This window comes from Cheilinus undulatus, linkage group 20 (assembly GCF_018320785.1).
Source record: "Cheilinus undulatus linkage group 20, ASM1832078v1, whole genome shotgun sequence".
NCBI classification, from domain to species: domain Eukaryota; kingdom Metazoa; phylum Chordata; class Actinopteri; order Labriformes; family Labridae; genus Cheilinus; species Cheilinus undulatus.
This window is the reverse complement of record NC_054884.1, coordinates 34,621,604-34,635,319: the sequence shown is the minus strand read 5'-3', so window position 1 is coordinate 34,635,319 and position 13,716 is coordinate 34,621,604. Positions and strand designations below refer to the sequence as shown.

The 13,716-nt window shown below is 38.5% G+C and overlaps 1 protein-coding gene across 1 annotated transcript; it reads left to right on the top strand.

The window, feature by feature from the left end:
* The first annotated feature begins 5,438 nt into the window (after positions 1–5,438).
* Positions 5,439–13,602, top strand: LOC121528894. Its single transcript, XM_041816539.1, has 8 exons — positions 5,439–5,525; positions 7,560–7,634; positions 7,831–7,896; positions 9,819–9,881; positions 9,962–10,004; positions 10,134–10,334; positions 10,402–10,671; positions 13,196–13,602. Exons 2-8 carry the CDS (start codon positions 7,560–7,562, stop codon positions 13,600–13,602), a joined length of 1,125 nt encoding a protein of 374 aa, XP_041672473.1. The 5' UTR covers positions 5,439–5,525.
* The last annotated feature ends 114 nt before the right edge of the window (positions 13,603–13,716 follow it).

Genomic DNA, 13,716 nt, shown 5'->3' with positions numbered 1-13,716 from the left:
TCATGATTCAACAGGTCTTGCAGTAATCAGGTTTGGGTGTGGATGGTGAATTAAACTCCACCTTCCAAAAGAAATGTGGTCAATCACAGTTAATTCATAATCTAAATAAGAAAGAAATGAGAAAGAAAATTTAAAAAAATGCTTTATAGTAAGAGAAAATAAGGTTTATTTCAAGGACAAATGTGATTTATGATATCAGCACATGCAAGACTCCTTTGGTGTGGCTATGTAGGACTAAAATAGAAATGTTGGAAAGGTTGAAACAATCTTGAAAAGCATATCAGTGTCACTGGAACTGTTTTAATCTCGTGATGAGATCAAATTCAGCAGCTCTACTCTGCCGCAATTAAAGAACGAGACCCTCAGACACTAAAAATCTTTCTGTATTCATTACCAGGAAAAGTATTTTTATCTTCAACATCTCTCTCCCTGCTCCTTATCCTTTTGTTCTACCTTATTTACAGCAAATGTCAAGGTGGATTACACTTCAAAAATGTGTTTTCCTGCCTCAGAGACCAAGAGGGCCAAGTGGTCACCAGGAGGAAAGGGACAAGTCACGGTCTTGAAGTCATCTGATATCAGGGCCATGTGGTGTCTAAAAGGGTACGGGCCTACGGGGGCTCTATTAATAGGAGGCTGTCACATATTTGAACTATATGGAAAGAAATAGGCAGTACAGGTCACGTTTAAAAAACAGAATGAGTAATAGAGGACATTTACTCAGTACTAGTAAGGTTCTGAGGTAACTGGACTACATTTCTCTTCTAATATTTACTCCAATCGATCATCAATGACACTTTTTTTAGACAAAAATATGGCACAAAACATTTAATCTCAACTGAAAATATCAAAGATAATCAGCTCAAGATTGAAAGAAATGTGCTATAGAGAAAGGAATCAAAAAAGCTGTTTTCGAGTAGCGTGGCACTGTATTTAAAGTTACTTCACGTTTTTCCCAGGACTGCCTCCTGGTTCTGTTGAAAGAAAAGATCCTGCAGGTGGCACACGTCATGCTAGGCTCCTTTTACTATCAGTGTCATGTTTGTACGCACTGACGGGAGGCCAGCAGCAGCCTGTCTAAATACGGCCATTAAAGCAGGTTGTTTACAGCTGTACCTCCACAGCTACATCTAGGAGTGGAAAGAATCCAACCGTGCTCTTCTGCTTATCTCAGACAAACAAAAAGGCTGATAAACTTAGCATGGCAACGGGAACAAATGTTCACGGTACAGTGACATGAACACCATGTCCAGCATCTTAATGTGTCCTGACAACATCACATTTATGGTATGTGCATAATGTGAAGACTACTTCTGACTACTACTGTTCAATAAAACGGAACATATGGAGGGCGATCATTCAGTTACATAACATTATGATACCGAAACAGGTGTTACTTACCTGCTGTTACCCAACTTTATTGGCTTAATGATCTTGTGCTGCATTTAAAATGAGTCATTATGAGGTAAAAATGATTTAACTACTAAAATAAAGTAGCATAGTCAGTGAGTCCACTTGCTAGCATTTGCTGCGTTTCTGGGTTGGCACCTTGTGCAACATGAGCGCCCTCTACAGGGCCCCTGCACACTAGAGAAGTGCAACCCATATACCAATGCTAGCACCATGCTGTCTCTGAGGTGAGTTCCTTTGTGATAGGCTCTGCTAGAATACTTTAGAATAACTTAAATATTAATATAACAGTTTTAATTAATACCATAAATGTGTGAGAATCTCTGAAATAAACATTTCTCCTATAATATTTATTATCTATTAAGAAATGTAGGTTCAACACATTGTTATGCTGTGTTAGCTACAATCAGCTCTTAGCATGGGCATAGTACAGCCGGAAAAAGGGTGCTGAGTACCCGGGCCTACAGTAGGGAGGGACCATTGGGAAGCCTGCAATGAATTATGTGTTTTTATTTAATTCTTAGTAATAATTATCATTATTGAATCAAAAGCAACAAAATTAATTGGTCAACAGACTGAAATTTGTATTAAATACAGTGAAATAAAATACCGGGCGGGCCCCTGCTCCTCCCTTAAAAATGTCCAAATGGTACAGTCCAGTGCTGCAAAATGATGCAAGTAAATTTAATTTAACCATGGTAAAAAAAAAATATGGCTCATACATTTGGGAAATTAAGGTTCAAACATACATTTTTGGAGCTGGACTTGTAGTATAAAAGTGTACCCACTGCAGGTAAATCCAGTCTTTGTCAGCTTACATTAACTTTGGTTCATTTAAAAGTAAAATTCTCCTTGTTTTGAATAACCATATGAATACTGCTAAGCATATATAATTTCTGTATGTATAACACTTGATCAATGCAGGGCCCTGATGGATTCACTGAACAATAAAAGGTTTTAAATCCACCACTACAGAGGACAAGCGCTACATTGATCCATTGAGGCTATGTAGGCTGAATAAACAGGCCCGCTCGGCCCAGTCAAATCCTTGGATGACCTGTGTCCTCACTCCTGTTATACAACATCTGCCAGAGTCCACGCCCCTGTGTGTGGAATACTGTCAACAACATAGCTGCCAACAGATACCAGCCTGTTTAGCCAACAATTTACAGTTGGCCATGATTGCAGAAAAGTTCAAGCTTAACTACAGTTACAGTGCTGACGTTGCTCTGTCACTGGAGATGTTTATTTTATGTTTGTAAGGGCCTGAATTCAAGCGTGTGCTGCTCTGATGCAGCTTTCCTTTACTCCAGTTTCTGCTACTCTTCCTGACATGAAATCCAACCTGAAGGACTGCCCTACTTTCTTTTCAAGTACATAAAACTAGAATATCATTCACCTATTTACAGTCTGTGGTGCACATGAGGTGGAGCTGACGTTGCCCTCTAGTGGTCAGTAAGGAAGGCTACATGTAAACATTTATCTTCTAAATTTGTAAATTTGCTGCCCATGACACTATGTGTCCTTATAGGAAATAAAAAGTGGAGGAATACACTAAAAACCTAAAAACTCAGTGTTTACACCCTGTAATTGAACATAATACACATAGACTAAAATGCATGCACATGTATAAAAGGGATGCAAGACGAATGGAGAAAGGTCACAGTGAGGAGCTGCTGCAACAACGATGCATCCATCCAGAGTGATTGGGTGGTCAATGCCTTGCACAAGGGCACTTTGCAGCTCTCAGAATACGAACTGGAAACTTTCCAGCTACAAAACCATTCCTCAGATTTGGTCAGACTCAAACTTGAGTGGTGACTTTCCAGTTCCCATACCATGTCCTTAGAGACTGTGCTGCTGCTGCCATAAATAAATGAATATGAACCTGAATATAAAGGAATAATGCACAAATTTCACTAGTTTTCATAGGACACTTATAAACATATCTTTTTTTACCAACATGTAAACATGCAAGACTCTTTTTTCTGCAATAGTTTGCAAAAAAAAACACATTTTCCCTATTTTTACAGAACCCTAACTCCAAAAAAGTTGGGATGCTATACAAAATGTACATAAAAACAATGCAATGATTTACAAATCCCATAAACCCATATTTTATTTACAATCAAACATAAGCATCACATCAGATGTTGAAGCTGAGACATTTTACCATTTCATGAAAAATATGATCTCATTTAGAATTTTTCAGCTGCAACACATCTCAAAAAAGTAGGGATGGGGCCTTGTTTACCATTTCTTTTAACAGCAGTCTCTAAACATCCAGGAAGTGAGGAGACCAGTTGCTGGAGTTTTGGGAGAGGAATGTTGTCCCATTCTTTTCTGATGTAGGATTCTTGCTGCTCAACAGTCCTGGGTCTTCTATGCCGGGTATTCCATTTATGGTGCGCCAACTCTTTCTGTTGGTGAAAGGTCTGGACTGCAGGCAGGCCAGTTCAGCTTAGCATTGTCTCTCTGAAATATGCAAGGCCTTCCCTGAGAGAGATGTTGTCTGGATGGGAGCATTTGTTTCTCTAAAACCTCAATCTACTTTTCAGCATTGATAGTGCCTTTCCAGATGTGTAAGCTGCTCACGTCACAGGCACTAATGCAACCCCATACCATCAGAGATGCAGGCTTTTGAACTGGTGACAAACTGGATGGTCCCTCTCCTCTTTGGTCTGCAGGACACGTCGTCTGTGGTTTCAAAAAGCAATTTCGACTCATCTGACCACAGAACAGTTTTCCGTTTTGCCTCATTTTGCTAATATTTTTCATGCTATGTTAAAGTGCCTCAGTTTTTATCATTTCATATGCTCTTTATGGTGCATCTGTGCCTTTCCTGTGCCTACAACGAAAGGCTGAAGCAGTAAGAAAAGCAGCAAAAAAAAAAAAAAAAAAACAGCAGAGCAGAGCAGGCCTCAATGACAACGGAATAAAGGAGGAGCTGGGGTGGAGGAATGTTACAGAGCAGGTTGCAGAGAGAGCAGCAAAATTACTATTTCTTACATTAACAGTAAACAAAACCATGAAATTGGTATTTTTGCCATTTTGATCTGGTTAGACTACAACTTTAGATCATATCTGTTCCTGTTCTTTTGAGTATGTTGAATGGACTCTGCCAAATAACAAGGCAAACTTGTTTATATAGCAGCATTCATACTAGTGCTTTACAGACTTTAGAACAGATCATTTACAACAATAAGAGCATGAAAAGACAGCAAAAAAGGCATTTAAACAGTAAGATATAAGACACAAAGAAATACAATAAGTGGCATTAGCAAAGAAAACAATTAAATAAAAACAACTGCTGTCAAACTGGCAGCTGACTGGTCTCCTTTTCACAGATTCAGAGCTGAGCGTTCACAGAGAGACTCATTAAAACCGAATAAAGTCAAGGCTGTTTTTGAAAGTGACACACTCCCTCCTGATTAAACAACTTTAATAACAGCTCCATCATTCCTCTACAAAGATTATCAGTAGACTTCACATCAAAGTTAAAGGTTAAAGCTGTCTATAAGGAGCCACATTTAGATATCCAGCTAATATGTAAATAATGGTATTAACGCTTGTTTTTATATTAAATAAAGTCACAGAGTCTGTAAAGCACGAGTGGTAGTCTTCATATGAACGTTTGTTTCAGCATCCATTTTCACACCTAAACCGTCCCTGGACTCTGTGGACTAACTGTACCCACACAATAACAACTTCTCGCACTTCAACCGTTTTTCACTGCTGACCACTCAGACTGAAAATCTGCCAACGCTGAACTAATTTCATGTCTACATCTGCAACACATCCACGAGAACTAACACCTCCACTGAGACGCTGTTAAACTGAAGTCTGACATTTCCTCTTTGGTTCTGCTCCTCTGTGTCCCAGTATAAAAGGAGATGACTGGACACTGGTGGGTTTTCTCGTCATGCTGATATGAAGAGGTAAGAGCTGCTTTACAGTCAATATATATTTCTGTAAGTTTGCTGTTTTTAAAGACTAGTGACACATTTTGAATGACCTCTTATGTCAGTATTTTTTGTTTACAGTATTTTCATGGCCTCCATCCTGTGACCGTTAAACTCGTGTTTTTATCTGAGGCGTAGGTCGCACGAATCAAGGTATGATATTTATGGCACTTCTTGTCATATAAGAGGCACAATTGGTGGAGTCTGATTCCTTTGGAGAATAATAAGAATGAAACTTTTCCCAAATAAATCTGTGAACTTGCCATTAATATGTCCACAGTAATTTACTAGCTTTAGACTGGATCAGTGCATTGAAAATATTCAAAAATCAGCAAATAGTTCCCAAAATACTTTTAGAATATTTGTGTATCTGTATCTAAATATATAGTCAGATAGTGGCTAATATATCTGTTTCAGCAGGTAGGAACATTTCTGACAATGTTTACAGCCGATATTTTAGGCCATAGATAGTGTTTGTTAAAGTTCGCTCTAAGGACCGAAGTTTTAGGCCATTGTGATCTACAGCTGGATTCTACTTTAATACTTGAGAGGATTTTTTTTATTTAAAGCCTTTTTAAGGCTGCCTCAAAGAGGCCCATGTAAACCAGATTATTTTAAAGAATGAATTTCATTTGCTTTGAAAATTTCAGGAATTTTCATTAATATTTGTGGAATTTTTTTAAAGATACTTTTAAGAGTTTCATTGGAAGTTTGTCACTGTGAGATTTTGAGTATTTTCATAAAATATGGGAAAAAAATGTTTTTGGGAATTTTCTTTGGAAATTTTTATGCAAATTTGAAAAATATGTTTGTAATTTCTGGGAGTTTCATTTTATTTTGGGGAGGAATTTTCTGTCATTTTAATGGAATCTTGGAGAATATATTTTTAGATTTATATATTTTACATAATATTTCAAATAGTTTTAGTGGCTGTTTTGGGGGGATTTATTTGAAATTTTGAAGTATTTGTTTCAATTTTCTTTATTTTTGGGGGAATAGGGGGGCATTTTGTGTAAATTTGGGAAATGTTATAATTAACGTGGGATTTTATTTTATTTTTTGGGTGAGAATATGCTTCAAAATTTCTAGATATTCTAGAATTTTATGGAATTTTCAGGGAATTTGGTAGGATGTTTTGCCATCAGTTTCATAAAATCTTGAAGAGTTTAATTGTACATTTTGGCAAAGTCGCTTGTAGATGTTAAGGGGAAAATTGATTTGAGATGTCAGAGGGAAATTTAAAATTTGTAGAAATTGTTTGGCAATTTTCATGGATATTTTGGGAAATTTTTTAGTGTTTTCATAGAAAATTTGGCGTAGGTTTGTATAACTTGAATAGTCTTATTGGAAGTTTTAGGGGGAACTTGCAGTGACATTTTTGAGTATTTGCATTAATAAATACAGATTTTTTTTAAGGGGGGTGTTTCAAGCGTTTTTGTGTAAATTAGGAAATTTAATTGTAACTTTGGGGAATTTTGTTTGATTTTTTGGGGGGGTCTCAAGTAAATTATTGAAATTTATTTTTTTAATTTTGGGAATTTGATTGGGAATTGGGGTAAGGTTTCCTTCTTAATTTCTAGAATACTATTCAGATTTAGAGGAATTTCTTAGGTTGTTTGGGAGAATTTTCCACCATTTTCATGGGGAATATAGTTTTATGCTTGGGGAAATTTATTGGAATTTTGTAGGAAAATTTTATTGAAATTTGTGCTTTGTGATGAAGTTTCGCTGAAACATCAAATAAATATTTGAAGAAAATTTGGGGTGCTTTTTATGGGAAAATGTAAGAATATGTTTAAGAATTTTTCACAGAAGTTTCAGCAAGTTTCTTTGAAATTTTAAGGATTTTTTGTTGATATCAGACATCATTTTTAGTCAAAATTAAATCCTGTTCAAAGACAAGGCTGAGCTTTTAGACTAATCAGGTCTTAATGATCCCAAATAAAGTTGGAGAAACTAAAAGTTCTTTCCAAACCAAAGCTCAGGTCTCCAGAGGTTAAATACAGAAGCACTAAGTGACACTATAGGAATCTAGGGTTTACATTTCCAAGCATCTGTTTATTGTTTGTATGTCTGATGAACTAGAAGTGCATGTTGTATTAAATTATTGTGTTTAATACTGAAAGAGTGACACCTGTGTTAATGTCCTCTTTTCCATCACTGTTGTGTAAATGTTGTCTTCTACAGATGGTGGTCCTCACTCTGGCTCTGTTTGTAACGCTTTTATCGTCTTTGCTCGGCTGCTCGGGGAACACAAACTCTGTGAGTACGATCTGTGTTGATGTTACGGAGCCAGACGACAGATGGGAGATAAAGATTCATCCATTATGCAGACAAAGTTTCCCAGATGTGCCAAGCTTCTGTCAGACTGTCTGCAGAAAGAGAATAGAACATTTCTTATTCTAAAACAGATTATTCACAACGTCTGGGCTGACACCAAGCTCTGGTTCTTTTACAGACGGAGATGAAGCTGTGGAGTTTGGAGGATCAGCCCATGGCTGTCCAGCTGGCTGCTGTGTATAAGGTGACAGCGTGTACTTTAACTGTGACTGATCTGTTAGAAAACAGATATTTCTGAGAGTTGGTTTATGATACATATGTTCTCTTTTCAGCTTTATAATAATAATAATAACAGTAGCCTTTATTTGTATTATACTTTTTTTAATGCACAATAACAAGGTGCTGTATAGCGTGCTGTCTCTAGCTGGATTCTTACCCGTCTTACCAGCCATATGGGAGGAAATCTGTGTACCCCTTCCTGCCCTTTTTTACAAGCTGGGCTTAAAGATTTTTAAGATAAAGCACTAAGCACCAGTTGTAGATGTGATGATAGGAAATGCTTGTAAAAGAGGGAATTCTAGTAGCCAACCAACTAAGCAAAAGAGGATTTTGGTGTTTATTAAAAGTTCAGTTTTCCTGTTAGCCTAGATTTGATTTGGTTTTAAAAGAAGCTGGAATTTGGTGGTTCACTGTTTAAATGTTGAAGAAAGAGGATACAAATATTATTAGAGGTGCTCTTAATGTTGCAGGATCTCAGTTTTATCTGACTTCAAATAAAATAAGTTTTACGGCACAAGTGAGAAACTGAAGCAAGGGGAAAGAGAATTTTGAGGTAACAGAAATACAGCTGCATGTCGTCTGCAGAGCAGTGGTAAGAGGTACTACAGTCAGACTGAAGCAGAACACCCTGAGGTAACACAGATATGAAAGATAGCACAGGGCCCAGTGTAGAGCCTTGTGGAACACCACAACATAGAAACAAAGGATGATGCACTACTGCCAACAGGAATGTTGAAATGTCAGTTGGAAAGGTAAGAGGTAAACAATTTGAGTGCAGTGCCAGGGATGCCAATAATTAGATGAACAGTTTATCAAAGGGGACATATTTCATCACTTTAGGACAAGTTTATATTGGTCTCAGAGGTCCCCAAAAGCATGTCTGTGAAGTTGGTTGCTGAAAAACTGCTCCAGTATTGGATTTTTGTATGTTTTAAAAAATCCTCTGTTTCAGCCCTGCTCAGAGCAAGCTGTGTCTGTGGCTTTAAATGTTAATGAGCTGTCTGACCCCGCCCCTCACCGGAAATGTATGTGGCTCTCCTGATCCTCCCTTCAGCTGAGAAGAAGCTCAGGAGAGGAGGGCCGAACTTTCCTCCAAGCAGGGAGGACCAACGAAACCTGGGGGCGGGGCTAACTCCCCACATGACATCATGAGGGGAAAATCTGAGAATGGCTTATTCCAGCACACATTTTCTGAATTGTGGAGAAAGAGGGGAGGGGTTCTGATTCTTGAGGGGATTGTGGACAGGCCAGGGGCACATATTTCTGTTAGGAAAGCATTTGCATAATATGTCGCCTTTAAAGTTAAACGAAAAAAAAAAAACACTTTTTCTTATGGACCAAATGATTGATGCACAAATTGTGTACAAAGATAATTTTCAAGCACGACTTCTTGTAACACTGCATGCCAAAATGAGTGATAAATGATGAGTAATTTGTAATTTTTTGCAGCACAATCTGCCTCCACACTACCAACACCTCTGTCCAGAGCTAGAGCCAGAATTTGGGAAGTGTTGTCAACATAATCCAAAAAATGATGCAAAAAAGTTTAAATCTCATGTTTTCTTCTCAGTCTTTTGAGCTTTTTTTGTTATTTTTGCATCCATGAAATATCTCACACCATAATGGTCCAAATTATTCTTTTTCATGAGGTTTTGTCCCTTTTTTTTTGATATAACACTGCAGAATTAAGATATTTGTCTCAGCCATTGACCACCCAGAGAAATAAAAGTATTTTCTTGTTCTGGACTTGATATGAGCTGCAGTGTCAATCTCGGTCATTATCTAATAATCCCGAGGTGTGATGAATCTGCAGGATTTGTTCCTTCTTAAATGAGGTCCAAACACTTCGGTACTTTTAGTAAATTTGCACTCTGTGCTGTTTTCCAGGAGATGGAGAGTCTGAGGTGTGAACAAACAACACTTCAGCAGCAGCAGAGCGCTCTGACTCAGGTAGATTCGCCATCATCTCATTATAATCTGTCTGGATGCTGGATATCACCCCCTGAATGTGTCATTTCATTCATTTACAGACGCATATGACAAGGGATCAGAGAGGAGGGCAGCAGAAAGTGGGTCAGTCTATAAAAATAACCTTCTTTATGTAAAACAAATACACTTATAATACTCAGCCTTAGCTTTGATGGATATGTGTAGCATACAAAACAAAATAAAATGTAATCTGTTGGATGATTTCTCACGAAGCAAGAACAAACATCCTGACTTATGGTCCAAATGATGAAGAGGAAGAAGAAGAAGAAGAGGAGGACAGCCTTGACTCCTCTGAGGGAGACTCCAGGAGACGAGGTGATCCGTGCTTCCACTACACCATCCTGGATCAGGACTGGAGGGCCACCAACACCACCACCAAGAGCAAGATGTGTGACCGCAATGTGAAGTGGAAAGGTAGACAGGTTTTCTGCATAAAAATAATCCCTCTGTCCACATTCACTGAGTTATTGCGTTTTTACAGGCTGGTACCGCCTCTACTACAGGGGCAAGAGCCTGCAGATGCCTGAGAGGTGCGTCCCTGTGGACAAATGTGGCACCCACGCGCCACTGTGGCTAGCCGGGCCTCACCCAAAAAGGAGGGATGGAATCGTCACCCGTAAGGTGTGTGGACACTGGAAGAAGAAGTGCTGCGCTTTTCAGTCCACGCCCATCAAGGTGAAGAAATGTCAGGGAAACTACTACGTCTACAAGTTCACTCCGCCATCAGCCTGCTATCTGGCCTACTGTGCAGGTACTGAATCAGGACCGTGTTATATATTGTTTCACTTCCTGTTGCTAGTAGGGAATGCCTCAATGAGATGTTTACATGTAGGCCTTTTCAGTACTGTTGTCTTGCAAGAAAACTTTGAGGAACACATCTATCCAAAAGTTATGACAGGTCAAAGCCATTTAGCACCATTAAAGGCCTTGATTTGGAACTAAGGTGGAGCTGGAGGACTTCCTGTTGGGATTTTGGGTATGGGTCCAATGCTTATTTGTACGTCTGGTGATGCCCCATATGCAGACCCAAAATCATAAGCTAAGGGTGAATGCTGTGCAGGGGATATTTGTTTGAAGCGGTGTAAGATGAAAAATAATCATAATTCAAACAATGGGGCTAGATTGTGGCCTTGCCTCTTGGGTGAAAACTCAAGCTTTTGACACCTTAAGATCTCCAACTTGTCTGGAATCAGGAAAACAAATCTGGAGTCCATCTGATGAAATTCCTCTGGACTAGAGCGTTAAAACATGCAACCTGTAAAATGTCGACAAAAACAGCCAAATTTGCTCTTTATGACTCTCATTTTCTGTATGTATGTTTTAAAAATAATATTTTAGTATTTTGTTTGTCTCAACATGATATATAGGTGTACAAATTTTCACTCCTGTAGCTTAAACTGGGGGTGGGGGTGGGTAAAAAGGACATTTGGGTTCCCTGTGGGACCATCTTGTGACAGACATGCATAAAAGCACTAGATTGTGTACATTTTCCCCAGGGTTGAAGCATCTGTGGTAGTTTATTTGCTGGAATATGAAAAGGAAGAAGTATTCTTTCAGTTTCAATAGGGTCCTTGCTGAGAGGTCAGTGCTAGGGCCCTAATAATCACTGAAGCTTCAATAATAAATATATGATAGATATTTAGATAGTATTTTTTTAAACCTGAAGTCCTCTCTGTTTTCTCTCTCAGTCTGTAATTCGCCAGTAATAGTTATGATGTCTTTTCATGTGTAGATGGAGGTTGGTCATGTTGCTGCAGTATTTTACCTTGTTTTTGCACATCTTGCATGTTGCAGGACTCCCATCCAACTCCTGACTTTTTGGTGAAATAATCCAGTACTTTTGCTTGCAGTGGAAAGATTTTCTCATCTAGATGTTTGTTTTGGTCTGAAGTGCACCTTCCATCGTGTAGTTTAGCATCTGCTGCCACCTCCTGGATACCTGATTAACTGCACTGTAGGGGTAGGGTGTTTCCAAAACTGCCATAACTGCATATGCAGACATATTATTTCTGTAACATCTTCATCATTACATGTATTGACAAGAAGCATGTGAGTATATACTACCATAGTGAGTACAGGCTTACCAAATACATTTCCTTTTAGATATAAGACTGGAAACAAAAAGAACATAAGACCTTAAAACATTCATTCATTTTAAGTGTCGACAAGTTCATTATATAGTTCTTAAACATGCAGTTTATATCAGTGAGGAAGTTAATTCAAATTTTTTGATTACAAAAAGCCTCTTATTTGAAGGTTCAGAGTCTAAACTGTGACCATACTTTTACATACGTTTTTGTAGTAATATTTCAAATAAAGACTTCTTTTCATGTATGAGATTCACTCTTTAGGCTACGATTACAAAACAGAAGTTTTCTTTGTCATTGGGTCTGAGATACCTGAACCTCTTAAATCATTATTGGCTAAGACAGTCCTTAGATCTGAAATGAAAAAGTTCTGATTTGGGATAAAGTCCAATGATTTACTATGACTGCACATATCATAACTTACTGAGAGCTTAAAAATATTAAATGCTGTCTAATCCTTCTGCACTAAAGTCTATAAAGTCCACTGCCTGTGTCTTGTCGGCTTTTATTTCTCTTATTTTGATGCAATCCTAAACCCCATATCTTATGTGTTTTTTGCAGGCTGCAGTATGATATTTATAACGGGGCAGATGTCTTAATGAGGCTGTTTCTCTGTTCTCAGATGTCAACACTCTTGTCTGTGGGCGCTGCAGGAGAAACCAGTCCTGTGTGAGCAGAGATAAGATTAGCTGGAGGTGTAAGACCAAGAGAGGTGACTTATTTTGGGGTTTTTTCTCTTTAGGGGGCTTTACCTGCAGATGTAGTTCCAAGTAAAGGCAGCCAATAACTCGTTTTGGGAGATTATAATTGTTCCTTATTTTAAAGTCTTCTTTTGCAAACCAAATCAACTATTTTTAAATGTATGAGTACATTTCTACACAAAAACGAGAGGAACTCAGACCATCTGTGAGCATCTCGAATGTGTGCATACATTTAAAATCTGTTGTTTAAAGGCCTTCATGACCACATTTATGACTTATATAATATACCATAAATTAAGTCAAAGGTGCAACAGAAACAGTTTTGAATCACTAGCACATATTCACTACATTTCCCACAATGCACCTTAAAAGCATCTTATCTGTCATTCATCTTTAAGTCATTGTGGATTTTAGAACCTCCTTCCCATCCATAAGCAGAACTTCCCTCTCATTTCTAAAAATAACTTGATTATCTTTCCTCCATCAGTGTCCTCTAGAAAGATCCACTTCTTTGTGTCGTACCCCGGCCAGCTCAAGGGCAAAGTGAACCGGATCAGGTACAGTAAGGTTCTGGTGAACGTGGGCCGAGGCTTCAACAAAAGGACCGGGGTCTTCAGAGCTCCAGTTAAAGGTGTCTATCAGTTCTTCTTCTCCACCCAGACGGCCAACACGGGTCTGAAGACAGACCTGTGGCTGGTCATCAACGGTTACTGGGTGGCCGTCTCTCACACCCACGTCTCTCGACCCTCGTCTGTCGGCAGCTTGTCCACCTACATGACCTTTCTACGCAGAGGGGCTTTAGTCTACGTCACCCACAACTGTGGACACTCCTGGGCCAACGCGGCCTCCACCACCATCACGTTTGGAGGCTCACTGCTCGCGCAGTTTAGATGATGTTTATATTGATATGTCTGAAAAGGTTTACTTTGTTTTCGCTGTTAATTAGATGTTGTTGTTGGTTTTTGTTTTTTTGCTTTTTTCATGTTTTAGTAAAACTTAAACGGAACT